Below are 27,282 nucleotides of genomic sequence, written 5' to 3'. Positions count from 1 at the left end.
AATAACATTTTCCAACATAGACCCTGTGTGACTATATTTAATATTATTTACATTTTAATAGTATTGCTGAAACAATAAAAGTAAATAACAGTATGCAACTAGAAGGAACAAATCCATTGAGTTGCTACCAATCAGAACATTCTAATTATCTTTTATTTTTATCTTTTTATTTATTATTTTAATGTTTTAAATAAAGCTGAGCTCTAGGCAAACAGCTACTGTAAATACACAGATGAAATAAATATATTTTACTTGCCAAAGGATTTGTACCTCTATCCATCCATTTCTAATATCCACACAGTCCTGCGAGTTTGTACAGTCATCCTGGAGACCTGACTTTCCTATACTGCAGCTAAGTAGTACAGCTATGTCTGGTTCCCACCCCTGGGTTGTGACTGGACAGTACAAGGAAAGCAACTGGCTGATTGGCTATCTGCTCTGCTCTCTCCTACTATCATTATGTCCACAGGAACACTGCAGCACAACTGTTTGACTATTTGTGCTGCTTCTCCCTCTACCAGGATGAGCTCTGCTGTATTGGGGATTGTAATAGGCTGATGCGCCTTATAATTATTTTAATGAACACACTTGCATGAATTGGTGTTGATTTTTATGTGCCTGGAAATTAGCTCATAAAATGAAAGCCAACCCTTCTCTTTTTTCCTTTGTTTCGGTGTTTACATAAAAGCTCTTCGGAGCCTTGTAGATTTTATCCTACCAAGGAAGGCTTCCAAAGCACAAAATGGCACCCAGGACCTCACTTAGCTAGACATGGTTGAGCGTATCTGCAGGCATGCCTGTGACTTGGCGAGCGGCCAGCGCATCTCCTCCGAGATTGTCTTGACATTATTCCGGAAGGCCCTCTTCAGTGTAAACATGATTTGGACAGCGTAGAGCGAAAAAAGATGACAGCAGAGTTCACGTGGGCCCCGGAGAATGGTCCAGGGAAAAAAGAATCAAAAAGACGCTGGTGAAGTGCCAACAAGGGCTCCGTTCAGTGCAGAGTTGACTCCCCAGACAATGGAGCCCATCTGTAAAGGAAGCAACACATGGCGGTGTTGCCTTCAGTGACCAATCAGTCATTAGCCTTTATTTACTAAGTTTAACAATTAACTTTGCCAGGCAATGGTGACAAATCCAGCGCTCCCGGTTGCCGGCAGGCAACAGGTTTTATTTAGTCAGTTACTTTAAAGCTGCAATCCATTTATATTTAAAGACTCAAATGAATGCAGCTCTCTTATCATTAGTACATCATTGTTTTTACTTCAGGCAGTGTATGTACCTGCAGGTATCTTCCTTTTGCAATACACTGTGTAGCAGATCACTGACAGGGGGAGGGAGAAGCACCACAAGGAAGCACTCAGGTGGGCTGAATGGCAAGGAGCATGCTGGCAGGAGGAGAGAGACAGAGAAAAGAGCTCATCCATTTATTGTCTGTGAAGGTTCTCATTCATCCAGGTCATGGTATATCTGTAAGAAATAAGTCAAGGCAACTGGACTTGCTGTATTTTTTCTTGAAGACATTTCACTGATCATCCAACTAGCTTTCTCAATTCAGAATGACTTGTACAAAAATTATCTGGGAATAAATATGGTGAATTCCGCTCCAATCCACATAATCTGTTAGTCGCAACCAGGTGCTGATTGCATTTGCATCACTGGAGCTAGGAGGTGTTATTAACCTGCCCAGATATAGGTGTTAAAACAGCATTGTATGTGGCAGATGCAATGAACACCTGGTTGTGACTAACAGATTGGAGCAACATTCACCACATTTATTCCCAGATAATTTTTGTACAAGTCATTCTGAATTGAGAAAGCTGGTCGGATGTCCAGTGAACCGTCTTCAAGAAAAATACAGCAAGCCTTGACTTATTTTTTACAGATATCATCCATTTATTGTTGTCTAGTGAAAGTGAAACTGCAGCAGTGAAAGATGAGGTCAAGCCAAGCAGGGCTGTGCTGTGTGACAGAGCTGTGTAAACCTCAAAACCAGATGGAAATAGGCATTCAAATCCTTTGGTTGGTTAAACAGCTTTAAACAGATTTCTTCTCTGGATTGTAAAAAGTTAACCCCTTGCAGTGGGGCTATCCCCGCACTTCAAGGGTTAACTGCTCGTTTTGGTCTAGAGGGCTCAACCAAAAAAATATATATACTCTCCTGACTCCCGCTCCTGCCTGGCTGTTAGCCTGGTCCCTGCAAGCTCTTCTCCCTTGGACTCTGGTGGTCTAAGCCCTGCTGATGTCATCATTTCGAATGCAGTCTGTTCACCTGCATTAGATGTGCATAAGGCCACGTTCTTACCGGGGCGGTTCGGCCGCGCGGATCCGCTGACATGAACGATCCCATACATTGCTATGGGGACCGTTCATGCAACTGCACGGCTCCACTCTGATCAGTGCGGTTTCCAAACTGCGTTCAATGGAACTGCGCTGTTCAGCGTGGTTTGGGGCATTTTTAATTGCGTTTCTGTTCTGAAACGCAATTAAAAACACCCAAAACCGCCCCTTTGAAATGCCTGCGGAAACCATGCAGATCCGCAACTGCTTTTGTGTGAACGGAGCATTAGACGTGAGGACGCCAAGAGGCATTCCACAGCCAGAGTGGAGGGGTAGAGAGGTGAGTGCTGACAGGCACAGAGCCGAGCAGTTAACCCTTGCAGTCCTGGGGTACCCTCACTGTAAGAGTTAAAATTTTGCATACCTGGAGTTCTTCTTTAAAGTTTATGTAAAGGCAAGATGAGAAGGTAAATCCTATTGGGACAATGTTTTAGTGCTTACTGTGTAAGACTGAGATCCACTTAAATTTGGGGGAGATTTTATTCACTTCCTGATGTGTCTGCAAGACAGAAAGTGAAGGGAAATCTCCCTAGCAGGGCACAGATAGCAAAAAATAACCTGAAAGGGGTTTTATCCCTTCCTATGCTATCGAAATCTAAAAAAAAACAAGTTTGGGCTATACATATGCTTTAATGGCAGCTTGCCTTTAGTCTTCTGTTCACTTGCAATCATAGTAGCTTTTAAAAGCTTAGTGCTATGCTCAGGTATTGAATATGGGCCAGCATAGAAAGTCAGCTCAACCACGATACCTATTTTGAGCTGACAACCCTCTGCACTTCGGGACCGCTGTTTGTCCCAGTCCCACCAACATTGCCAATTGTTATGTTTGTCAAGATAACCTCAGCGAAGTGATACAAATGTTCTATTATCACACGGCAACTTAGAGTAATGTTGACGTTACCGTCATGTTTTGTACATCAGCTAAAAGGACCGCGCTTATTGTTCTTTTGAGGGAATTACATTCATCTGCTTATCGCCTGCGCACCCATAAACGCACATTCATTGCAGCTATTATTTGCTGCAAGCCAGTATAACAAGTCAGCCTCTTGAATGGAACGATAATGACAATCACAGATGTACATTGTGTATATTCCTTTCTCTCTTTTTTCTTTTGTGCAGAGAACCTAAAGATGAAATGCCATTTGGATGATCGCTGCATATCAGCAAACATTAATCAGACAATTATCAAGGTAAGTGGTTTTGGAGAGTCTTGTCTTTCCTTCGCCTTATGTGTTATCGCCATTTCAAAATAAGAAGCCATATGCTGGGAGACGACGCAATGGTTATATTGTTTCATTGTTTCAATTACAAGGAAAGCAAGATTGAGCTCTATGGACTTGGTGGTGATGGTGTCTTTTCAGCTAGACTATGTAAAAAACAAAAGGATATTTTCCTGTTCATAGGCATGGCCTTTTTTAATGCATATTAAAGATCAGATTCACTTTTATAACCTTGTGCGATAGTAAGTCATCTTTTTTCGCTTTGCTTTTTTTAAAATGACCCAGCTTTATTTAATAAAGACCTAATCATAACAAAATGACAGAGTATCTTTAAAATGACACTAAACTCAGGAGTTAAATCTTACAAATGCATTCAAGAACCTTAACTATTAACAACAATGTATCTTATTTGGGTATCACTCGGCTGTAGATCCTCAAATCATCTCTGAATTGGTGCTGACACTATCCTTCCTTCTGGAGGTGGCTACTTTTGTTCCTCATGGTCCCTATGTGTGTGTTGTAAAGTAGTAGTCACTGCTCCAAACTCACTCCTGTGATGGACTACAATCTCAATACAAATGATGAAACTAAACCTGAGCTTGTAGTCCATCCCGGGAGTGAGATTGGAGTGGTGACTACTTTACAACACACACAGAGACCATGGGGAACAAAAGTAGCCACCCTCCAGAAGGAAGGGCAGTGTCAGCACCAATTCAGAGATGATTTGAGGATCTACAGCCGAGTGATACACAAAAAGGTGTTAACAGTTTGGGTACTTGAATGTATTTTTAAGATTTAACTCCTGAGTTTTGTGTCTATACCCGAACCTAGATAACCATGTTCCCTGGTGCGCAGTACCGTACTGCTCCATTCTTTTGCTTAATTTCGACTGACCTGATCATGCAGAAACAGGGATAACGTGATGTAAACGGACACATGTCCTTTTACATCCTATTCCCCATAGACCGCCATGGGGTCTGGTCATTTCACTATTTTCCTCCATTGCAAGATGGAGGAAAAAATTGGATAGATACGGAGGTCACAGCAGTGACATCCAATCTGTACTGCTGCATTCAGGGGGGGATCCATGCATGGATCCCCTCCTGATCAGTCCGGGCCTTACAGACCAGAGCAATTTTTGTTTCTGATCCTGAAATAACTTTCTTAAGATAACAAAGTAGTGAGTATATATTTTTAGTACAAACAAGGCTTTCTCCTGACAGTATTGTCTTGAAAACAAATTATTTTATTTTCTATGCAATCCATAGAGAAAAGTTGTAACAAAAGCACTTTTTTGTAATTTGACCAGTGTTAGTTTTAAAACAACAAGTACACCTTTTATTCTATAAGTTTCCCATGTGTAATGACACTAAGTGGAAGATTTATAAACGACAAGTCATCTGCACGTAATTCCTGCCACTAGATGGAGCCAAGAAGCATCGTAAATGCTGGTCCATCTCCACCTGGTGGCAGATGATTTCTAAATCATCCCCTCCAATGTTGTCTCTATACCAAAAAATAGCAAAGTTATTACAAATGATCGTTAAAAAATAAATAAATAAAACATTTTGAGTGTGCTTTTTTTTTAAATGTGTCATAAAAAATAAATAAATAACAAATTAATGAAAATTTCAAAAAATATTCAAGAAATATTGATTGTAATAAAATAAATCAGCAGAAAAATAATAACTAAGCAGAGAATATAGTTACTATGGGGTTACAAAGTTCCTTTAACTAACATCATATGCAGATCAGAGGTCACGCCTTTGATCTACTATGAATGATCCAGAGAAAATAAAATTAGGCAACAATAAAATTGCTACTTAGTAGCTTTTCTTGACACAGCAAAGGGTGTTCTGAGTATCAGTTTACACAGAAGCAGAAAAATCTGCTTCTGTGTAAATAAAGCAAGTCGCTGACGTCCAAATTACAGCCGGGCATTGCTGGTCAATGTGGCCAAAGAGCCCAAAGTATGTAGGTGATGTCCAAGGTCCATAACTGGTTACAGAGAATGGCCCTGAATTATTTACGCTTCTTTGCCCTTTATAATACTTCTTTACTTTATCACATCTTTTTTACTTTACTTTGCCATTAAGTATTATGGTTGTCGGGGATGACACAGGAAGCATCTCCATGTACAAAAATAATGGCTGCTGGAATCACCCTTAAATAAGAGTAACTGCCAATCATGTTACTCTTGTCTCAGCGCATGCTGACATACCATGTAGAGTACCCTGGGTGCTCTTTTATCCAAATTGTGAACAGCCCCTGTACTCAAGAGCTCAGGCTTGCCTCATGCAGCAACCAATGATCCATATCTAGAATGGATGGGCAATAGTGAGTTGCAAGAGGAGGTCGGCTACAAGAGATGATTGAGATTTTATAGAGTGTCCTGGCTTTTGGGGTTTCTTGAAGTTCTACAATGTTTTTTGAGTTTATGCGAGCACTGCTATGTGCCACCCTTCATGTCTGGTGACAGTTTAGAAGGCTTAAAGTAAGCACAGGTTTACAGGTACATTGGCGTACTTATATCATTTAGTTATTGGTCGAGAGGTTTTTTTTTAATTACTATAGGCATGCTCCAAAGGCTATAGATCTATTGCCTAATATGCTTCCACGACATGCATTCCACTGCTGTGAGCGGGCTGTTTTTAACATATTCATTCCCAGGGACATTACTAATATCTCAGAATGTCTACTTCCCTTTGTTTATTCTGGCAAATAACAAAAGAAGACAAGCTAATCTAATGTATAATATTATTCCCAGTGCGGAATTTTATTTAAACAAGATTTTCTTTATGCATACATTATACATTACTTGATCATAAGGCTATAGTCAGAGCTCATTTAAGGGCTAGAATCATGACTAGGGCTAGCGTTATAGCTAATGCTAGTGTTGGGGCCAGGGTTAGCATAAGAGCTAATGTAAAACTGGCCATACATACGCATTTAAACTTTCTATTACATTTTTTGTTTAAATCACAACACAAATATGTGGTTTTGAATCACACGGAGATGGGATAGAAATTGCCACAGCTGAGATATCTGATCGCTGTTGACAAAATTGCTATAGTATTTTCCCAGAGTTTAAATTGACTGAAAATTGGCATGCTTTAGGGCTGAGACTAGGATTCGAGCTGGGATTAGGGCTAGATCTAAGGTTATAACAATTGAGTAGTACAAACATGTATGACATTTTTGTACTTAGGACAAGCAAGAAAATAAAATGAGAGTTATATCTGAAGCAGAATTGACTGTCGAACTACACAGGCAAAGTTGAAGGAATTTTTTTTTTTTTTTTGCATGCGCAATAAACCTCAAGTGACACTCAGTCCAGAAGTTAAACCTTAAAAATGCATCCAGGTACCTTCACTATTAACCAAAATGTGTCTTATTTGTATATCACTCGGCTGTAGATCCTCAAATCATCTCTGAATTGGTACTGACACTGTTCTTCTTTCTGAAAGGTGGCTACTTTTGTTCCCCATGGTCCCTGTGTGTGTTGTAAAGTAAATTATACACCCCAAGCTCGCTCCCTTGATGGACTACAATTTCAATACAAAATAGTAAACTAAACATAAGTTTGTAGTCTATCACGGAAGTGAGCTTGGAGCGGTGACTACTTTACAATACACACAGGGACCATGGGGAACAGAAGTAGCCCCCTTCCAGAAGGAAGGACAGTGTCGGCACCAATTCAGAGATGATTTGAGGATCTACAGCCGAGTGATATACAAATAAGACACATTTTGGTTAATAGTGAAGGTACCTTGATGCATTTTTAAGGTTTAACTTCTGGGCTGAGTGTCACTTGAGGTTTATTGCGCATGCAAAAAAAAAATTCCTTCAACTTTGCCTGTGTAATTCGACAGGATCTACAGCTGAGTGATACACAAATAAACTACATTTTTGTTCATAGTTAAGGTACTTGAATGCATTTTTAGGATTCATCTCCTGCGTTTAGTGTCACTTTAAAGTAGACCATCCATGAAAAAGATTTACTTTAATCCCACCTCTCCCATTCAAACTAACCATGCAAATACAAATATATATGTGAATATTTATGGTATTATAAGTGCAAAAAACAAATGAATGTGACTGAAATAAACAAGTAAATAAATAAATAACAATCCTCTGTGAAATTCCAGCTTCTACTTTCATGTGAAGCCAATAATCCTAATCAAATGTGATCTTCACACACACTGTCTATGTATTTGGGGAGTGGGGAGTGGGGATGGGGCTGTTGGTAAAGAGGAGCTTCTATTGATTATGGAAGGCTTGCTTAATATAAAAATGCTTTTGAAAAGCCAAACTTATTGCACAAAAGGTTGTATTTTGTTTGTAAATACACAAAGCAGATAAAAAAAGGTAATAGCATTTGATTTTGCTGGACAAAAAGGGTTAAAGTCAATCATTATAGACAGCTGTACAAAATGCTCACAGCAGCGCTTCAAAAAAAACAAAACAAAACAAAACAAACCAAAAATGTTGCAGCTTCAGCACATTGTCCATAATGGGTTTGAAGGACACCTTCCTCTGTGCTAAGAGCGCTTTTAAAAACAGAGGCTGAACTCTGATCCACATTTTTCAAGAGCAGAGGTGTGCGTTTTTCTGCCAGCTACACGAAAATATTTTTATTAAAAGAACAAATGTTTTCCTGTAACAGGAATAAGGACACCTCAACAAGTTAATTGTGTTTCGGCCTTGTCCCTTGAGCACAGAGATTTCTCCAGAGTCTCAGAATATCTTGATGATATTATGTACTGTAGATGATAATATATTTAAAGTCTTTGCAATTTTACATTGAGGAACATTATTCTGAAAATGTTTGACTTTTTGTAGATGCAGCTTTTCACAGATTGGTGAACCTCTACCCATCTTTACTTCTGAGACACTCTGACTCTCTAAAGGTGCCCATACACTGCTCACACGATCCCGCGATCCCGCGATCGTACGAGAATCGAACAGTGTGAACTACTTTTCGTTTCTACTGTACGGTCGCACGTCTTTTGTCTAAGGAGCACGCTAGAAAACCAGCCGAAAATCGTACGATTTTCGGCTGGTTTGAAAGGTCCTCGGGAGACAAATGCCGAACGGGCCGGTGTGCGCACGCGCACACTGCCCGTTCAGCATTGCGGTCATCGGAAGCCCACCCCTCAGGGGGGCGGGCTTGCGATGATCGAGAGTATGATCTGCCTGTCCAAGATGGGCAGATCGAACGTTTTTTTAATTACTTTACAACCATGGCAAGACTAAGGTATTGCGATGGTTGTACAGTGTATGGCCACCTTTAAATGCTCTTTTTATACCCAATCATGTTACTGACCTGTTGCCAATTCACTTAATTAGTTCTTTCAGCTCTTCCTTGTTAGTACCACTTACTTTGCCAGCTTTTTGTTGCCCTGTCCCAACTTTTTGAAACGTGTTGCTGCCATCAATTTCAAAATTACCTTTTTCCTATAATGCTCCATTTTCTCATATATGTTTTCTTTTTTCTATTGTGAATAAAATCTGGGTTTATGAGCTTTGCAAATCATTTCATTCTGGTTTTATGTAGATTTTACACAGCTTTTTTTGGCATTGGGGTTGTATATAAAGCCTACAATATGGCTCCCAAAATAAAACAAACTTGTGAATAGTGATGAGCAAAAAGTATGACTGAAATGGGACGCTTAGCAAATCAGGCCCATTTGCCAAGAGCCACTTGCTGATTTGTCATCAGGGAAATCCATCTCTCAGTGAACCGTTAAAGGGGCCTTTGGAGTTCATATATGAACACCATTTATAGGTAGCATCTAATAATCTTGTATAGTATTTTGGTTGTTGACATCAAAGGGAATGGGACACCTGATCCATAATAATTATAATAATTATTATACAGGATTTATATAGCGCCAACAGTCTGTGCAGCGCATTACAATATAAGGAAGACATTACAATCACAATACAATTCAAGACAAGATGGTAATGAGCACCCCACCCCTGAGGGCTTACAATCTAAAAGGGAGGGACAAGTGATACATGAGGAGGTAGCTGTGTGGGGATTAATTGTTTGGGAACGTGATGGTTGAGTGGTTAGGTTGAGGTTGAATCCTCTGCATTCATTGCAACAAAATGAAAGGAGGATGCCCTTTAGGCCTCATTTACTTGCTCATGGGAGGTTAATATTGGGTGGGTAGCTTATACCTCTGGATAGAGCATTGGCTTCCCAAGTGAGGTCCAGTGAACCCCTTTACTGGTTCAATATGTGCTGTGCAAATTGTGATTATGTGCATAGTGGAGAGAACCTTATCTTTCCATATGACTCTTTCATATAAATGAGGCCAGCATTTTATTAGCAGCCTCTGTATGACTCACTAAACACAACCCAGCTCTGCTAGAAAAGTTTCATTTAGCAGCCTGTGTAATCTGATCTTTCCTTTTATTTAGGTTCCATTGAAAATAACCCTATGTGTCTCAATTAAATATATATTGAAATTTAATGGTATAAAAAGTTCTTAATGGGCCCCGTAGGAGTTGTTGATGGCACCCACTGCTATGTCACTCTTTCTCATCTTTGCCATTTAGGTCAACACTATCAAAGAGCCGATCGCTATTCTTAAAGAGATTCAGAAGAGCACGACAAAAGATATTCTACCTGTTGATATAATTTCCTATGTTGAAGTACTTGCAGCCTCCATGTCACAACTAAGCACATTAAATAAGACAGCGCTGAATGCAGAGACCTTGATGAATACCACCCTTACGGTATGTAATTTAAGTTTAATATAAGCTTTTAAGAGCATTCACAACGGAGGTCCACTGATTAGATAGTTTGTGCAAAGTCTACCAGATAACTAAAGATAATAACACCAAGCACCCGTAACATTAAGACCACCTGCCTAATATTGAGTAGGTCCCCCTTTTGCCACCAAAACAGCCCTGACCCATCGAAGCATGGACTCCACTAAACCTCTGAAGGTATGCAGATCTTTCAAGTCCTGTAAGTTGCGAGGTGGAGCCTCCATGGATCAAACTTATTTTTTCAGCACATCCCAGACAGATGCTCGATTGGATTGAGATCTGGAGAATTTGGAGGCTAGGGAATACTGTTTCCATGAAGGGTGCACTTAGTCAGCAACAACGTTTAGGTAGGTGGTACGTGTCAAAGTAACATCCAAATGAATGGCAGAACCCAGGATTTTCCAGCAGAACATTGCCTAAAGCATCACACTGCCTCTGCACACTGCCTCTGCTGACTTGCCTTCTTCCCATGCATCCTGGTGCCATCTCTTCCCTAGGTAAGTGACGCACAAACACCAGGCCATCCACCTGATGTAAAAGAAAATGTGATTTATCAGACCAGGCCACATTCTTCCATTGCTTGATGGTCCAGTTCTGATCCTCACATACCCATTGTAGGTGCTTTCGGCAGTCCAGCCTTTGCTCCCGAAGGTCCATGGGCCAGCCTTTGCTCCCGACGTGCATCAATGACCCTTTGTCATTGGTTCACTCTTTTTTCTTCCTTGGACCACTTTTGGTGGGCCCTGACTACTACAGGCCAGGTAAATCCCACAAGAGCTGCAGTTTTCGAGTTGCTCTCACCCATTCATCTAGCCATCACAATTCAGCCCTTTGCCCTTCGGCCCTTATATAATATATCCCCCCCCACTTCCAAGTGTCATTATAACCAGATAATCAATGTTATTCACTTCACCTCTCAGTGGTCATAATGTTATGGCTAATCGGTATATATTTGTTAAATATAAGCCTATATGTGTGTGGCTAGGTTAGGCTAACACTTTCCTGCTCCTCTATAAATACAGTACGGTGGGTAAGCATTGCCACTGTTCTGTCGAAAACTCCAACTCCTTGAGATCTCCAACGACATCACTTCGGGTTTACTTACCAGTAAGAGGTTTGGGTGAGTAGTCTCTACTAAGCATGCACCACTCGCGGCATTTCCTAATACACATACCACACAGAAATAAAGTATTATAATCAACTAGGATCAGACTAATCCAGCACATTTTTTATCTCAGTTGCCTCACTCAATATGGCCGACGCTTGCCTGACTTTGGTGGCCATATTGAGTGGTGCAACTCAGATTAATAACGTGCTAGATTAGTCTGAGTCTAGTTGATTATAATACTTTGTTGCTGTGTGGCATCTGTATAGCGAAATGCCGCGGGTGGTGCATGCGCAGTAGAGCCTACTCACCCAAACCTCTGGTAAGTAAACCGGAAGTGACATCGTTGGAGATCTCGAGGAGTTGGAGTTTTCGACAGAACACCACCCTAGGACAGTGAGTGTGTTACGGGATCACCAGGGGAAAGTAAAGAAAAAAAAAAAACCTGATAAGCTGCAATATATTACATTTTCGTTCTTGGATTTAGATACATTTTTAATAAAAACTGACTTGCATAGCAAATCGCATGCACTTTACATTTTAATAGAAGCTCAAACGTTTCTTTAAATAAAATTTGACAATAATGACTCATGATGTGCAGCCATTAAAACTATGCTTTTGTTTTCCTTGAAATAGAAAATGTAAAAACTGTTGATTTCCCACTGCAGGTTACTCAGCAGCGGTAACATGGATTTAAAAAGAAAGCTCATTTCCTTTATTCTTTCCATCCGCTCGGTAACACTGTAATCTGTCTTCAAATGTGACAAATTCACTTTAAAGTGAGAACAGCAAATGGGCAAAGTGTACTATTATAACTCCTTTCCCTATGTATCGGCAGACTTTTGTTAACACCGTGAACAACTTTGTTGAAAAGGATAAAATTACAGTTTGGAAAAAGCTGACAGATGAGAGCCGAAGAAAAAGTATCACGAAACTCCTGCACACAACGGAACAATTGGCTCTGGATATGTCACAGAATTTCAAGAAAACAACGCAACTGGATGTCGACGCCAGCGATATGGGTGAGAATATCCTCCTGTAAAATTGGAACTCTTTCTTTTCAACAAAGAAAAAGTTTTTCTCTTCTTTGATGATTGTAAGTTGGAACATGTAATTGGTAATGGAAGTACGGAACTTCAGAAACATTTCAGACGTGAAAACTTTGTCTGTGATAATTGTCCGCAAAGACACAAAGGGGTGTCCACTAATATTGGGTCACTGGCACAGATCCTGCACCCCTTTGGTACTTTTTATCTGGCCGTTGGGCCCCAGCAGCAGGTAGTCAGTGGTTTCCTTGCCTAGATGCTAACTCAGGGCCAGTGATGGTAACGTTAATTAGACTGGCTTCTTCTAGTTCAATGGTTTTCTTTATTTCTTTAACACTTACTTACTTTGTCTGTACTGTCCATTCCCTTTTCTCTTTTTAGGCATTTTTTCTCTAATGTATTGTAATGGGTGTTCCTAAAAGGGACATTATATGTGGCAGCATTATTTTCTATGGTCTGAATGGAGAACAAATGGGAGAATGCTGATTTAAAAGAGTTGTCATGGTGGTAATCTGAGTTTTTAACAGTCTCCCCTGGTATGTCTGCAGTCTCCAACCACTCCTATAGCATGTCTCTGGCCATTTGCTGTAGCATGCCTGCAGACTCTGCCCATCTCTTGTATCATGGCTGCAGTCTATGTCCATCTCCTGCAGCATGGCTGCAGTCTATGATCATCTCCTGTAGCATGGCTGCAGTCTCTGGCCATCTCCTATAGAATAACTGCAGTCTCTGATCATCATTTGTAGCTTGCCTGCAGTCTCTGGCCATTTCCTGTAGCCTGCCTGCAGTCTCTGGCCATTTCCTGTAGCATGCCTGCAGTCTCTGGCCATTTCCTGTAGCATGCCTGCAGTATGACTGCAGTCTCTGCCCATCTCCTGTAGCACATCTGCAGTCTCCGCCCATCTCTTGTAGCATGACTGCAGTCTCTGCTCATCTCTTGTAGCATGACTGCAGTCTCTGCTCATCTCTTGTAGCATGACCATTGCTATCTCTATTAATGGTCAATTGATCTGCTCTGAAGCTAAAAAACAACATTTGCAGTAAGAGATAGCTGAAGGCTATCTATCTGTCTGGTACCATCCATCCATCAATCCAGCCATCCATCCATTCATCTATCCACCCATCCATCTATAAATCCATCCCTCCACACATCCATAATTCATCCATCCGCCTTGCCTATTGCATCAGTTCTATCCAAGCTATGTATTTTACAATAATAAAGCCTGTATGTCCATACCTGTGCACACACACATATATGTTGCTGGCTGTTTGGCATTAGCACTTTAGACTTTATTTGAAGATGAGAAGCATTTTAATGACCTTTGATAAACTAGCAGAACCTGTCTGGTATATCCAGTTCCATCAAATTCTTTTATCTAATAAGACTTTATCGTCAGCCAAATTGCAATAGTATTGAGACTGTCAGAATCTAATAACTATGCTGATGCAATCAATTCCATTCCTCGGGGACACGCCTTCTGATTAAATTATTGCAGAGAACTGATTGGTTGACGTCATCAAAGGGCAAAATAGATTTAATTAAATTTCTCTCCGTTTGCTCTCGTTACTTTGAAGGACTCCAGTTGACTCTCGGTCCGATGTAAAGGCATGATGTTATTTTCAGACTGAGAGCTGGTAATGTCATGAAATGTATCCAGTGTATACACTTACCTCGTTTTCTTGTAATGGGGGAAATCTGCAATCCTGGATCTGACACTCTATAAGATTTTGTGCCCGCTTCATCAAATACATAATTCTAAAATTTGCATAGTGGAAACAGGCTTTTCACATTGTGCTTCAGTCTTCCCCAGCTCAACATTCTCCAAGGTGCTTAATAGTGGATTATAATTGGCTGCCATCGTAGACCAATCACAGCCGTACAAGACAGGAGTTCTAACCTTTTCCTACTTTATCCATAATAAAAAACAAAAAACAACTATATTAGCTTTGGATTGATTAAGTGCAAGCAGCACACCAGCATAAAAGATTGTTCAGTGTTTTCCCTGGTATTACGACCCTTAGCGCTATAAGGGTCATATTGCAAGAATTGTATTTAAAGTGACACGAAACTCAGGACTCAAATCTTAAAAATGCATTCAGGTACCTTAACTATTTACACCAATGTAGTTTATTTGTGTATCACTCAGCTGTAGATCCTCAAATCATCTCTGAATTGGTGCTGACACTGTCCTTCCTTCCGGAGGGGGGCTACTTTTGTTCCCCATGGTCCCTGTGTGTGTTCTAAAGTAATCACCGCTCCAAGCTCCCTCCTGTGATGGACTAAAATCTCAATACAAATTAGTAAACTAAATGTGAATTGTAGTCCATCACGGGAGCGAGTTTGGTGGCTACTTTACAACACACACAGGCACCATGGGGAACAAAAGTAGCGACCCTCCAGAAGGAAGGACAGTGTCAGCAGCAATGCAGGCTCCACTCACACAGGAGCGGTTGTCGGCGCGTATTCAGCCATACGAATACGTGCGGAACCGTTCTAAATATAAAAAACAATGCACTTTAAGGTGCATTGTTCACACTATTGCAGGAACCACATAGTACAAAACCATACACCCCACAAAATTGTCCAAGTGCAATTTCAGGGGAGGATTCCGCACATAATAGCCACAAACGAGCGGAATCCATGAAGTTGTAAAGCTTTTTTGCGTTTTTGTGCCATGTGGTCTTCCGTGCGGAAAACCGCACGCAAAACACAAACACTATATGTGAATGGAGGCCTCCAGAAGGAAGGACAGTGTCAGCACCAATTCAGAGATGATTTGAGGATCTACAGCGGAGTGATACACAAATAAGATAATTTTTTTTAAATAGTTAAGGTCCTTGAATGCATTTGTAAGATTTAACTCCTGAGTTTAGTGTCACTTTAATAAATTATCTTTGTTTAATCAAATCCATCCGTTTGTAGCTCATTCACTGGGGGATACATTTTTTGCAATGTTTCAATCTCTCTACAGAATCGACAGCTTTGTTGGCTACAATCCACCAGAGAAATAAGCCGAGAGTAGTACAAGCCAGTACAATATTGCTGTATAAAATTGTTGGTGTGACACGGCTCTAAAGCTGGCCCTACATGTGGCAACTTGATAGATCGATCCAACTTTTTGTTTCTTTTTATTGCTGAAAACATAAAGAATTCTAACTGTAATTTTTTTTACAGATTTACCATGACCTGAATGAATGATAACCTTCACAGACATAAAGAATTCTAAGACATATAATAGTGGTTTTGTTTGACTGGAATTGGAATGGATCAAAATTGACCTGTTGGTGCACAAATCTGAACACTTTTGAAAAAATTGCCATTGTTTTTTTCTAGTTTCGATTCCGTTTCACTTCCATCTTTCAATAAATGATATTAAAGCTGTTGACCAGTTTTGATGTCACAATTCTGGTGGCTGATCAGTCATGGGTGTATGCTCAGTTTCTGGAGGTTAATTGTGACCTTATATGCAATTCTCTGTGGCTCGAAAGTGGTTGAAATTAGCTGGAAAAGTGCCCGGTCTATGGCGAGCTTTGCAGGTAATTGAATTGGTAATTGCTAAGTTTGGCAATGCTACAATCAGCGAATTTATCTTTTTCGCATTTAGCAGTGACTTTGCCATCTCAGTAATTTGTCTCTATGGCTGTCCGCAGATATAGATAGCGTATCAGTCACAATTAGCTACGCCTTAGTCTCAAGTAAATGATGTGCTTGAGCAGAGAACTGGATTCAATACTTAGAGATTTATTTTTTGTGACAAGTTAGAATGTTCGTGTTTTAGTAGCCAGTTTTAAAGGTGAAGTTCAAACTTTGTGTTTTACATGGTAGTGGATCAGAAGCAAATTTTCATCAGTGGAGCTTGTAGGCGCGTGATCTTTGGTGCCTGAAGCAGCTCCCCTTTTTTCAAGATCGTTTCTTTAACTTTCACTTGAACTATCCTGGCTTAGCATATTGTGATACTGTTTGAATAAACTGAAGATGCTTCTACTCCACACTAGTACTAGAGGAGAGGAGGCGCATGGCAGATGGTGTTATTGTAGTCAACCATAGCAGAAAATAGCTGTTATCTACAATTAAGGCCATCTGGGGTCATGTGGGGTCTATATAAGATCTGGTAGGATCGAGGTGGTGGTTACAGGCAGTCCCCAGGTTACGAACAAGATAGGGACTTTTTTTGTTTTCGATAGCATAGGGAAGGGTTTACCCCCTGTAAAGTTTGTTTTGCTGTGTGTGCCCCTGTTCAGAAGATTTCACCTCACTTTCTGTCCCTGTTACAATTGGATTTTGAACATTTTGGGTTGACATGGAAACAAGGATTGGTGATAAAGCTTCGGTGGAGACAACTTTTTCCGATGACAACTCTTACTGGAGTGAATTCCCCTTCCTAGGGGTAGATTTCCTTTCACCTCCTGTTGTCTCAAGGACAGGAAGTGAGATTAAATCTTTCTAATGATGATACAGACAGCAGTAAAAACCTCACAGTGACCCAGAAGAAGAGGTGGGCACCCCTTGTCTGCACGTCTAACAAGAGCCAACATCCTGTAATGTATGTACAGTACTACGAACCAGACCCCAAAAGGTGGGCACTCCTTGTCAGCACGAGCGCGGTAACGTTACAACTACCCCTGCTGTACAGTAATAGCCTCCACTTGTAAGTAGGAGTCGTATATAAGTCAGATGTATGTAAGTCGGGGACTGCCTGTACTGTCAGTTCCCAGTACAGCATATTGGACCTTGAGAAAGAACAGGATATAAAAAAGACTGCTCTTTGCTTGAGGAAAGGAGCACATCTATCTATCTATCTATCTATCTATCTATCTATCTATCCAAAATAAATAAGTAATTACTTTTGGACTCTAAAAGTTCTTCCTGCACAGAGACCCTATGAAGGAATATAGAAAGGAAGTGAAGGGACATATTTCTGAGGAGGCTTCATACAACAATAAAACCCTAATAAAGGTTCTAGCCTTTCCTTGCTCTACACAAAACTGAAGAAATATTTTAGCAGGAGTTACACTATTAGAAGCTATTAATGGTGATAGTAAGGGGTTTTGAGCTTCAACTCAACTCAAAAACCTGCATGGGGCAAAGGAAATAAGCCTTTCTCCTTTCTTCCTGGAGGATGTATTGCAACATTGTCTGTACTATTAGTGACTCCCAGTTAATCTCCTCATCATACCTCCCAACTATCCCTTATTTGGAGGGACTGCCCTTCATTAGGAACCAAATCCTTCTGTCTCTTATTCCTCTTCAGTAGTCCCTCTTTTTGATCTGATATACAGATATCTATGAAAAAGTTCTATTTAACTACCAAAGAGGTAATTCTACACTAAAACCTTCATCCTATCTCTTAATTTGACTTGTTACTTACTTACTATTTGATTACTTATTATTTCGAAAAGTAAGTATAATGGAAAAATAATGAGAAAAAAATCTTGGTTCAACAAATCATTTCTGGCATATAAATTCTTAATGGTCCACATAACTGGGGGTGTGATAGGGATATGTCCATTGCCTAAATACATTGTGCTGGTAGGTGTATCTCTGGCTCAGAAAGTTGGGAGGTATGGCTCATTTAGAAGACAATTAATTTCAGTGCAGTTAATCAAATTTGAAGACCAGATTTATTTTGAGGGACAAAGCAACAACTCTTTAGAATCAGAACAGCTCCGAGCTCTATACAAAGGGTCTTACATATGCATTTGTAGGTATATTTTTTATTGTAATTTGCTTGTTTTTTTTTTACATAAGAAGTTTTGCAGGCACAGGTTTGCAGTAGTAAGTGCAGAAGGTTTAAAGCATCACTACCTAATATGTAAACTGTTGCAAATTCTTCGGTCAGTTTGTAATAATTTCTCCTATGCAGATACAAAACCTATTTGGCCTTTGCAAAGATTTTGTTTTATAACTCCTGTATTTCGTATCACCATAACTACAGATTGCATCTCCGTATGGGAGAATAAACTTTATGAAAGCTAAAAGTGAAAAGTCGAATGTCATGGCGGAGGGTTGCTATGGCAAAAGATGGAAACAAGGTGGACTCAGGGAGGTTTAAATCTGCACTCTATTCCTACAAAATGGTTCAGTTTGTTCACTTTTATTCTGTACATGGATTTGAAGACAGGCATTGCATGATAAAGAAAGAAAACAACCACTAGCACCAACTTTCCAACGTCCTTGCATGAAGTGGAAGGACTTCAGAGACCCGTGATCTCCTCACAGCCAGGGAAACTGGATATCTAACAGAAGAGAAACACAAGTAACGAAAAAAAAAACTCTTCTCTTTCATGTCCCCAGCTCCCCATTATCTCCCCCTTCATGTCCCCAGCTTTCCACTCCCGGACCCCATGTCACCTTCATACTTCCAGCTCCCTGTCTCCCCTTCTTGTCCGCAGCAGCTCTAGTCGGCACTGGGCAGCAGTTCTGTGTGATGAGGGGGCGGGGATTACACTGCTCCCACTCATTGGCTGCTGCCCGGCTGGATGATACTTCACACTGCGCCCGGAAGCAGGTGAGGGGAGCAGCGTGAAGCATGTAGGGCCCAGGACAGGAGGAAGAGGTCCCGGGACTGACATTAGCAGTTACTGGGATAATAAATATCCTGGTAATCAGGGGCCCCTTTCTCCTGTCCTGGGCCCCCTCCAAGTGGCGGAACTCCAGGGCCCGGTCACGGCCGCCACCTCTGCAACCCTGGTAGTTCCGCCACTGCAAGGAGTGCCTCCATAGTCTAAAATCGACTTAAAACTGCAGATATGATTAACTCTTAATTCTAAGTCCATCACATAATGAATTCTGAGGGCTGTTTTTATTTTTAACATTTGTGCACGTTGCTGAGGACAATTTAATCCTTATCATGCGATAGGCTCCATAGTGTAAGATCGACTTTATTCAAATGTAAAATCAAATAATCATGGCCAGATTCTGAATAAAAGGTACCACACCCCTAATGTATCAAGTCAAAAAATAAAGGGAGGAGGTGGGGCTTTTTCAGTACCAAGTGACAAAGACCAAAAATTACCACATGATAAAACAATAGTACATTATTATACGAAGGTTAAAAAAAATGTAAAACATTTTTGATATGTGCACATTACAAAACAGAAAAACAGATTGATCTCCAAATAACCATTCCAGAGATATAATATGAGGCTAGATGGCCATGACAAACACAATTGGTATAACATGTTCTCGTATACGAATGCCTCTTCTTATATCAGGAATGGTGATTCTCTCTCTGTCTTTATGATGATGCTGGACGTCATGAGGTGGTTTTCTGTTAAAAACGCCCTCCTGGGCTGCCGTTGTCCAGAAGCGACCGTCGAGCTGCGAGCTCGTGGACACTGATGGACACAGGAAGTAAAGCCGTCCCCCAGCAACAGGAGGAGGAATGTGATTTGCTCATGGGAGATGCCTCGGCCCATGGTACCCAGTGTAATGAGAGACAGAAACTATGGAGGGTGGCAAACATTGCTTGTCTGGGGAAACTACTTCTTGTGTGACAATTCCTTGTGAATAGTTGGGAGTTGGGACAGTCTGCAAAGCAACTCTTTTGCCTTTATGAATTACAAACCTTCCTTTGAAGGTTGAGCACTCTACTCTAGGATTTAAAGAGCCCCACCGCCCGCCAGACTTTGTGATAGATTTACCCGCTGGTAAGTGCTTAGCAACTGTGTAAAAATGGTAGATAAGCCCCAGAGTAAGCAGCACACCTTTGACTTCAATTTGAACTATTGAATACATTACTTGTTTATTATCAATTATCAGCAGCGTCATTCACCACCAGCACAGTGCGGTGCATTGCGTTTTTGTGTTGCTTATGTCAATAAAGCCCACTTGACGCTATTGATGTATTGTTGGATCATAAACAAAAACATTATAGACTGTCTCTACATAAGTGATTCAGTTGTGTCTTGCCTATGGGGTCGTGGATATCAAAAAATAATTGTAAGTGGATTCATGGATGCCAAGTGTTTGGTGGTTGTTTGTGGCATAGTTGTTGAACTAGGGTGGAATTCGGTAGTTGTCTGGGGAGGGGGTCATCTATGTTTGGTGCCCTCCTCAGATGCTGCTTATTCACGTTCCTGTTGTGCCCCCTTGGGTCTTTCTGATTGTATTTTGCTGCTAGTGTTGGTCTTTCTTCTGTTATTACTCCTTCCAGGGGTGTAACTAGAAATCACAGGGCCCCATAGCAAAATTTTGTATGGGGCCCCGTGATTGCTAGTTATGCCACTTGCAGAGCCCCAGCGGAGAGTGACCCTGCAGAGTCTGCCATAGCCTCTCTATAGTGGGTTCTGCAGGGTCTGAGATCTCTTACCTGTCAGCGCCTCTGTGGTCACCAGGCCCCGACTCCTGTTCCGTCCCCGGGCCCCGCTACCTCTGCCATCGACGTGCCCCGCCTCCTCCATTCCGAACACCGCCCTCATCTTACGCAGCGGGTGGCTGTCACTGACACAGCTCCGCAGCGGCTATGAGGGGAAATGCGCCGTGGCCGCTGCTGAGCTGTGTCTGTGACAGCCAGCACCCCCACATGCCATAGCGACCCAGGCGGCCCTGGCTAGGCCCCATAGTGGCTGCCTGGGTCGCTGTGGCGATTGTTACGCCACTGACTCCTTCCCTTTCTGGGTCCTCTTGTCCATCAGTTGCTGTTGCTTTTAACTGCTCCCTCCCTTGGGATCCTGGTTCCCTTCCCATTCCTTTAGCCTATAGAATCAATAAAAGATCCTGATTCTTTGTCCTCTGTTCCTATTTACATTTCATTACTGATCCAGCTTCTAGTTCCTGGTCACACTCCATCAACCCTGACCCTGTTCCCTCCCTTCCCTGACCCTCTTCTTCAGAGTAGACTTCTGACCTGTCAGACTTGCAGAAGCTGACCACTAGACATGTGCAATTCGTTTCATTACGAATCGAAATTCGTACGAATTTTCCTGAAATTCCGAATATTCGGAGCATCCGAAATCCGAATGGCAGTTTCCGAATTATATCCGAAATACGAAATTCCGTTAACGAATTTCGGATCCGAATTTCTTTGAAACAGGAACTAATATTACCCCTGTAAATGAGGTTGAACAACATGACAAGATTTTTTTTTTAACGGATCCGCTGCTGCTGATGCATTACAATACACAGTTACACACACAGGCAGGAAATACGAAATTCCGTTGACGTATTTTCGTTCCGTTACGAACATTCGATATATTAAAGTTAAGAAGCAAAGTACATTTATATTGGAGTTGATGGTAGTTTTTTTTTTGTCCGAAATACGGAATTCGGAATACGGAATCCGTTAACGGAATTCGTATTTCGTTTTGGTTGACCAATCAGAGGTTCTCTTCTGCTGCTGAGAGTTTCCACAGTGGGGTGTGCAAAGACCCAGAGGGAAAAGGAAAAAAAGGGGCTTTTAAGAAACAAGTCAAGACCTCTTGTATAAAAAATTTAGAAATACATTTATTCAATAACTCGTAGTATACATTATTTCAGATAAAAAACAAAATACATAATCATCAATAAAAATACATATACATATGCAGGTTCACCAGTTGGTGACAATACCGTGCAGTTACGATGTATGTTGTTGCTTGTTATCAGAATGGTATAAGCACTCCTATAGGTCCCTACATGTTTCGCCCCGAAAGGGCTTCTTCAGGGGAGAAAGACAATTCTATGGTAGATATGTGTCATATGTATATCTTCACCGTCAGTTAGTCAAGGAGGCAGAGATGTAATAAAACGCAACTGCTTCAAGTTCAAATAAAGGATTGGTTTTGTCAAACATGAACCGCCATAGGCAACATAAGATGGAGGGATCGCGTCGGAGACAGCACCCTGTAATCCTCAGGAAACACAGGCAGCCGGCACAATAGACTTAGAGGTTTATGGATTTCCGCTTATGCCGTGTGTAGTATTGCTGTTCATTTCCCGGACATCTGATGTCCGGGAAACAGCAATTTCTTAAAAGCACTTTTTTTTCCTTTTCCCTCTGGGTCTTTGCACACCCCACTGTGGAAACAAAACAAAAAATGTATTTCTCGCATTTGAAACCCGGGGTGTGAAACTTCCAGTTCCTCTATATACTCTCTGCAACACATGTCTACTAATGTTATCCTGCTGCTGAGAGTTGCATTACAAATACAGGCAGGAAATACGAAATTCCGTTGACATATTTTCGTTCCATTACGAACATTCGTTATATTGAAGGTAAAAAGCAAAATACCTTTGTTAATATATTGGAGTTGATTGATGGTAGTTTTTTTTTAAACCGAAATACCACTCCAATACAAAAGGTATTTTGCTTTTTAACTTCATCATAACGAATGTTCGTAAAGTTACGAAAATATAACCGCAACTAACGAAAATTCGTATTTCGTACGAAATAACGGATATTCCGAAACGAAACAGAACAAATTTTTTGAAGGCGCACAAGTCTACTGACCACTGGTTTGGCTTCCAACCATTACTTGCTTCTTTGCTAGCATTCTGCTCATCTGACCTTGACCTTTGGCTTGTCCATGACCATGTCTTGTACAGTCCCTCTGGCAGTGTTTCAGTCCATTTTGTATCAAACTCAGGCTTCCTGACTACCACGTTTACTAGCTCATCTTCTCTGGGGAATGGCCTCCTAACTAAGCGCAAATTGTACAGCGTTTAATTTCCTAGGGCACCCATGTTCTGTGCTAGGCACATATTGCATCCTTTAAAAGGCAGCTGCTAAAGTTGAAGCATGCTGAAGTAGAGGTCATCTGGTCTAAGCATCTGTCCAATATGCTAAATATGTTGAAATAAGCAGTTTTATTAAATATATAGTAAAACCATCAGTAAATTAAGTATTTTGCAAGCCAGTCTCTGCATGTCACTTGTAAATAAATAGTTAGATGAATATTACTATACAATATGGTAGCAATTAAGAACACAATAAGTGCTAAATGATTAATATATACAATATGATTTAAAAAAAATACACAATCCAATAAAGTGTTTATGTCACTCCGTCTGTCAATTATTTCAAAGCATTTGTAATGTGCCATACAGTGCCCGGCTTGTAGCCATGCTTTTAATTTATCAATTGTTTTAATTAATGTTTAATAAAATTTGTTGAAAAACATTTACAGTGTTAGGAAATAAAATCTATTTTGGCTTTCATGATGACTAGTGAGTGTGATATAATTAGTTTCTATTTTCTGTGAGACCCTGTTGAGCCAACTATTAAATTGTTGTTATTGATCCCAATTAAACTTAACCAGCATTGTAACAGCTATGTCCCCAGTAGCTCACTTGATTGTTAATAGCTGCTTTGGGGTTCTTCACATTTTTCAATAGGGTGCACTCCAACTAATAAAACCAGGCAGAAGTTACTGGCAACTGTAACAATGTCAGCACAGAGGGGAAACCAAAGTGCAACTATGGGCAAAATCACTATATGGATAAAAGCTGATCATTGTATCAACCCATTATCCCAATCCCTGTAACTATCACATTTGGACATCTCGGACTGCCTGTAAATGTGGAGCGAAATATTAAAAAAGATGTGAAACAAAAAAATGATATACCTGATACTCTAATTATAGGTTATAACCACATACTACTACATTTTAACCTACGTTATAGGTTATAAACAAGTTACTAGGGTACATTTTTTTCCACTTTAGTGGTCCTTCAATGTCTATCCCTCTAAATTGATTTTTGTCTGTGTATGCCCTGAGCACGATGAGCAATGACATTTGCTATGGCTGCTTCAGAATTTTCCCAGGCAAAAGGGAGGAATCAGTCATCTGAACTGCCACAGTATACATAGTTATATAGTATTTGAGGTTGAAAAAAGACACAGGTCCATCAAGCTCAACCTTTGTGTTTGTGCGGGTCTCTTGTGCGTGCATGTGTGCTTACATGTGTGTATAAGAGTCCATGTGTGGTCTAGTATTTAATTGTACCCGTACCCCTGTAAGTTATGGTCTCTTGATGATGGAATCTAATTGAATATTGAAGAATCAATATTCTGTGCTGATACCACTGCTTGTAGCTGTAGCTCGCGGTATACTGAGCTTAGGGTAACGGGAGGACGCTAATTTGTGTCCTCCCGTTACCCTAAGGAGAACTATGGGGAAAAACACTGACCCCATAGTTCTCCTTTAAGTGCTGTAGAAAGTACGGTGCTATAGAACTGAAGTAAAAGGACAGATCTTCCTCTCTTCAATGCATGGAAGTGACAGAGTTATTATTGTATCAATGTTATGACTTCTTTTTCTACATCTTGAAATCACACGTGTATTTTTCTCTACCAAGATTAAAAAGCATTTCGCCTTGAAGGAACCTGACACGTTAGTCCTCTTGGTGCCTATTCTGAGAAATCGTATATATATGTTTGTAGCAATTTATTTCCATCAGAGCGGTAGGTCATAATGTATAATTTCTTCACTGTTTCTTCCACCAGCTCTCAAACTGTTTACCTTTGACTCCAACCACATGAAACACATTCACCCGCACGCCTTTATGGAGGGCGATTACATCAAGATTTCTCCAAAGAAAAAGGAAATGTCTCCACTTAATGGTAAGGATCCACGTTTCTAGCAATGTGGGACAGTTGCAGGAGTTTGCTGATGAGTTTTGGTGGGTTAAAGGCAAGCTTTGGGCAGATATAAAAGACATCAATTAATGGAGCTTGGTGTTCATTAAAGAAGAACTGGGAATTTAAAAAACTTTTCCTTGCAGTGGGGCTACTCCATCAGCGCAAGGGTTGAGTGCTTTTTTCCCCCAGTGGACTCAAATAAATCAGATATACTCACTTGATCCTGCCGGGCTGATAGATCAGTTCCCAAAGCCTCTTCTTCCCCAGGTCTAAGAACCACTGATAGCATCACGTCTAATGCAGGTCCATTAGACGTGAGGATGTTGAGAGACATTCCACAGCCAGAATCAGGTGAGTATATCTGCTTTGTTCTACCCCCTAGAGAACAACCAGCACTCAACCCTTGCAGTGCAGGGGTAGCCCCACTGCAAGGGAACGTTTTTAGAATGCCTGGAGTTCTTTATTGCATCTTTTAGCACGGGTTCACACCATAGCATTGGTGCTATAATGCAACACATGAATGAATGGCAATGCAATGCACCAACAAACATAGCATGTGGTATCTTGCGCCATGCAATAGCATGCACTAAGCCCATGGATCCTGTGCATGTAGTGCAATGCTATGGTATGAACCTACCATTAAGTCTAAGTAAACCCTGAATCTATTTGCCAGCATGTTTGCCATCTTTTCTCAATGCATACAATTTTCTTAAGCAAAATGTTTCTGAATCTCTTGTAAAATTAGCAGCAGCATTGTCAGCCTGCTATGTGACGTTCTTTAGTTGGCCAATGGGCTACCTATCAGGTCCATAATATATACAACCCTACAGCCAACAGTAAGAGCTCTCATGGCAAGCTGACAACGCTGCTGCTAACTGCAAGGCATTGGTTTAGTGTTGTCAGCCTGCAACAGGAAGTGCTCTTATCAGTAGGATCTCCAGGTAAGAAACTTTGCAACAGATTAAAAAAAAAACAACTTTGTATAAGAAAACTGTATACAGTGAGAAATGTTGCAGACAAGTAAGACAGCTACCTTATTTTATTTATAATGTATAATTTCATTTGCGTGTTTAGTGAATTAATTTGAAAGTGCTGCTTTGGAAGAGCTGCTCAAATATACAGAGACCATGGAAAGGCTAATGAAACAAATGTTTGTATGCAAATGCAACCAAACAATGAAATAATGGCATATTAACACATGGTAATTAAAGGGGAACAACCATCAATACACAGAATTGTTTATAAGGCTGTTTGGCCCTGCAAAATTAGATTTCATTAAATGTTATTTTTTCTCATTAGAAGAAAAAGAAATACATTTTGAGTTGCGGTATATAGTCTTTCAAATCTGCAGTCTGTAAATAAAGTTTAAATGACACAACCAACCAAACATTTAACAATACATTTCAGTTCGCTCATGCATTCACAAGCTGTGAAAGGATTTTCCAATACAACTAGTGTTGTTAGGTCAAACCTTGCTAGGGCAAGGCAGATGTTAGTTAAAATCAGGCTTGCAGTGGTAATACCTGGGAGGTCAGTTAAAGTAGAAGGTTTAATAATCCTATAAGTCTGCATAAATACATTCCTACCACTTCTCATTATACAGCAACAGAATCATGTATTGAAAAATCTCCACCTTTTATTTTTATAATATATTTTTCAGCCACTTACTCATCTCTACTGGTGATCTGATGAGTGCTGGGGTAGTGATAAACAACATGAGAGGAGAAGGAAGCACAGACCTTCTAAATTAATAGAGCAGAAGCAGGGAGATCCTTCAACTGCACATCCTCAACTACAGCTTCCTAAGTGAGCAGTACAGTAGTGACATAAGGCCCTTTTCACACTGTCCAACCAGGAGGTGATCCATGCACAGATCCCCTCCTGATTAAAAGCAGTATGGATCCAATATCACCGCTGTGACATTCATGCCCATCCAGTTTTTACCTCCTTCCTGTGAATCAGATGTAAATGGACTTCTGTCCGTTTACATCTGATTATCCCCGACCCAGCAAGCTCGAGACTGGAGAAATGGAACACCGTTTAATTTGTTTTTACAGACACCTGTCCATTTAGATGTGGCTACCCGTAAAGTTACATTGGGTATCCTATCGCATCCTCCTTAAAAACCGGCGGGCAGACCTGATCGGACCATCCGTCCGAAATGGGCCTAAATGCTACTCCAAATTTCTGGAGAATGGCAGTTATCAGAGGCAGGTATGCTTTAGATG

The 27,282-nt window shown here is 40.7% G+C and overlaps 1 protein-coding gene across 1 annotated transcript in view; it reads left to right on the top strand.

Moving 5' to 3' along the window:
• Window positions 1-27,282, top strand: part of ADGRL4 (adhesion G protein-coupled receptor L4) — a 129,530-nt gene that overhangs the window by 61,025 nt on the left and 41,223 nt on the right. Inside the window, exons 4-7 of the mRNA XM_018559869.1 lie at window positions 3,460-3,530; window positions 10,128-10,307; window positions 12,287-12,470; window positions 24,920-25,036. Coding sequence (XP_018415371.1) covers window positions 3,460-3,530; window positions 10,128-10,307; window positions 12,287-12,470; window positions 24,920-25,036 — 552 coding nt within the window. The remainder of the gene's footprint in view (window positions 1-3,459; window positions 3,531-10,127; window positions 10,308-12,286; window positions 12,471-24,919; window positions 25,037-27,282) is intronic.

This window comes from Nanorana parkeri, unplaced genomic scaffold (genome assembly GCF_000935625.1).
Source record: "Nanorana parkeri isolate BGI_ZX_2015 unplaced genomic scaffold, ASM93562v1 scaffold418, whole genome shotgun sequence".
NCBI lineage: Eukaryota > Metazoa > Chordata > Amphibia > Anura > Dicroglossidae > Nanorana > Nanorana parkeri.
The sequence above is the reverse complement of the archived record's forward strand: the minus strand, read 5'-3'. Positions and strand labels throughout refer to the sequence as shown.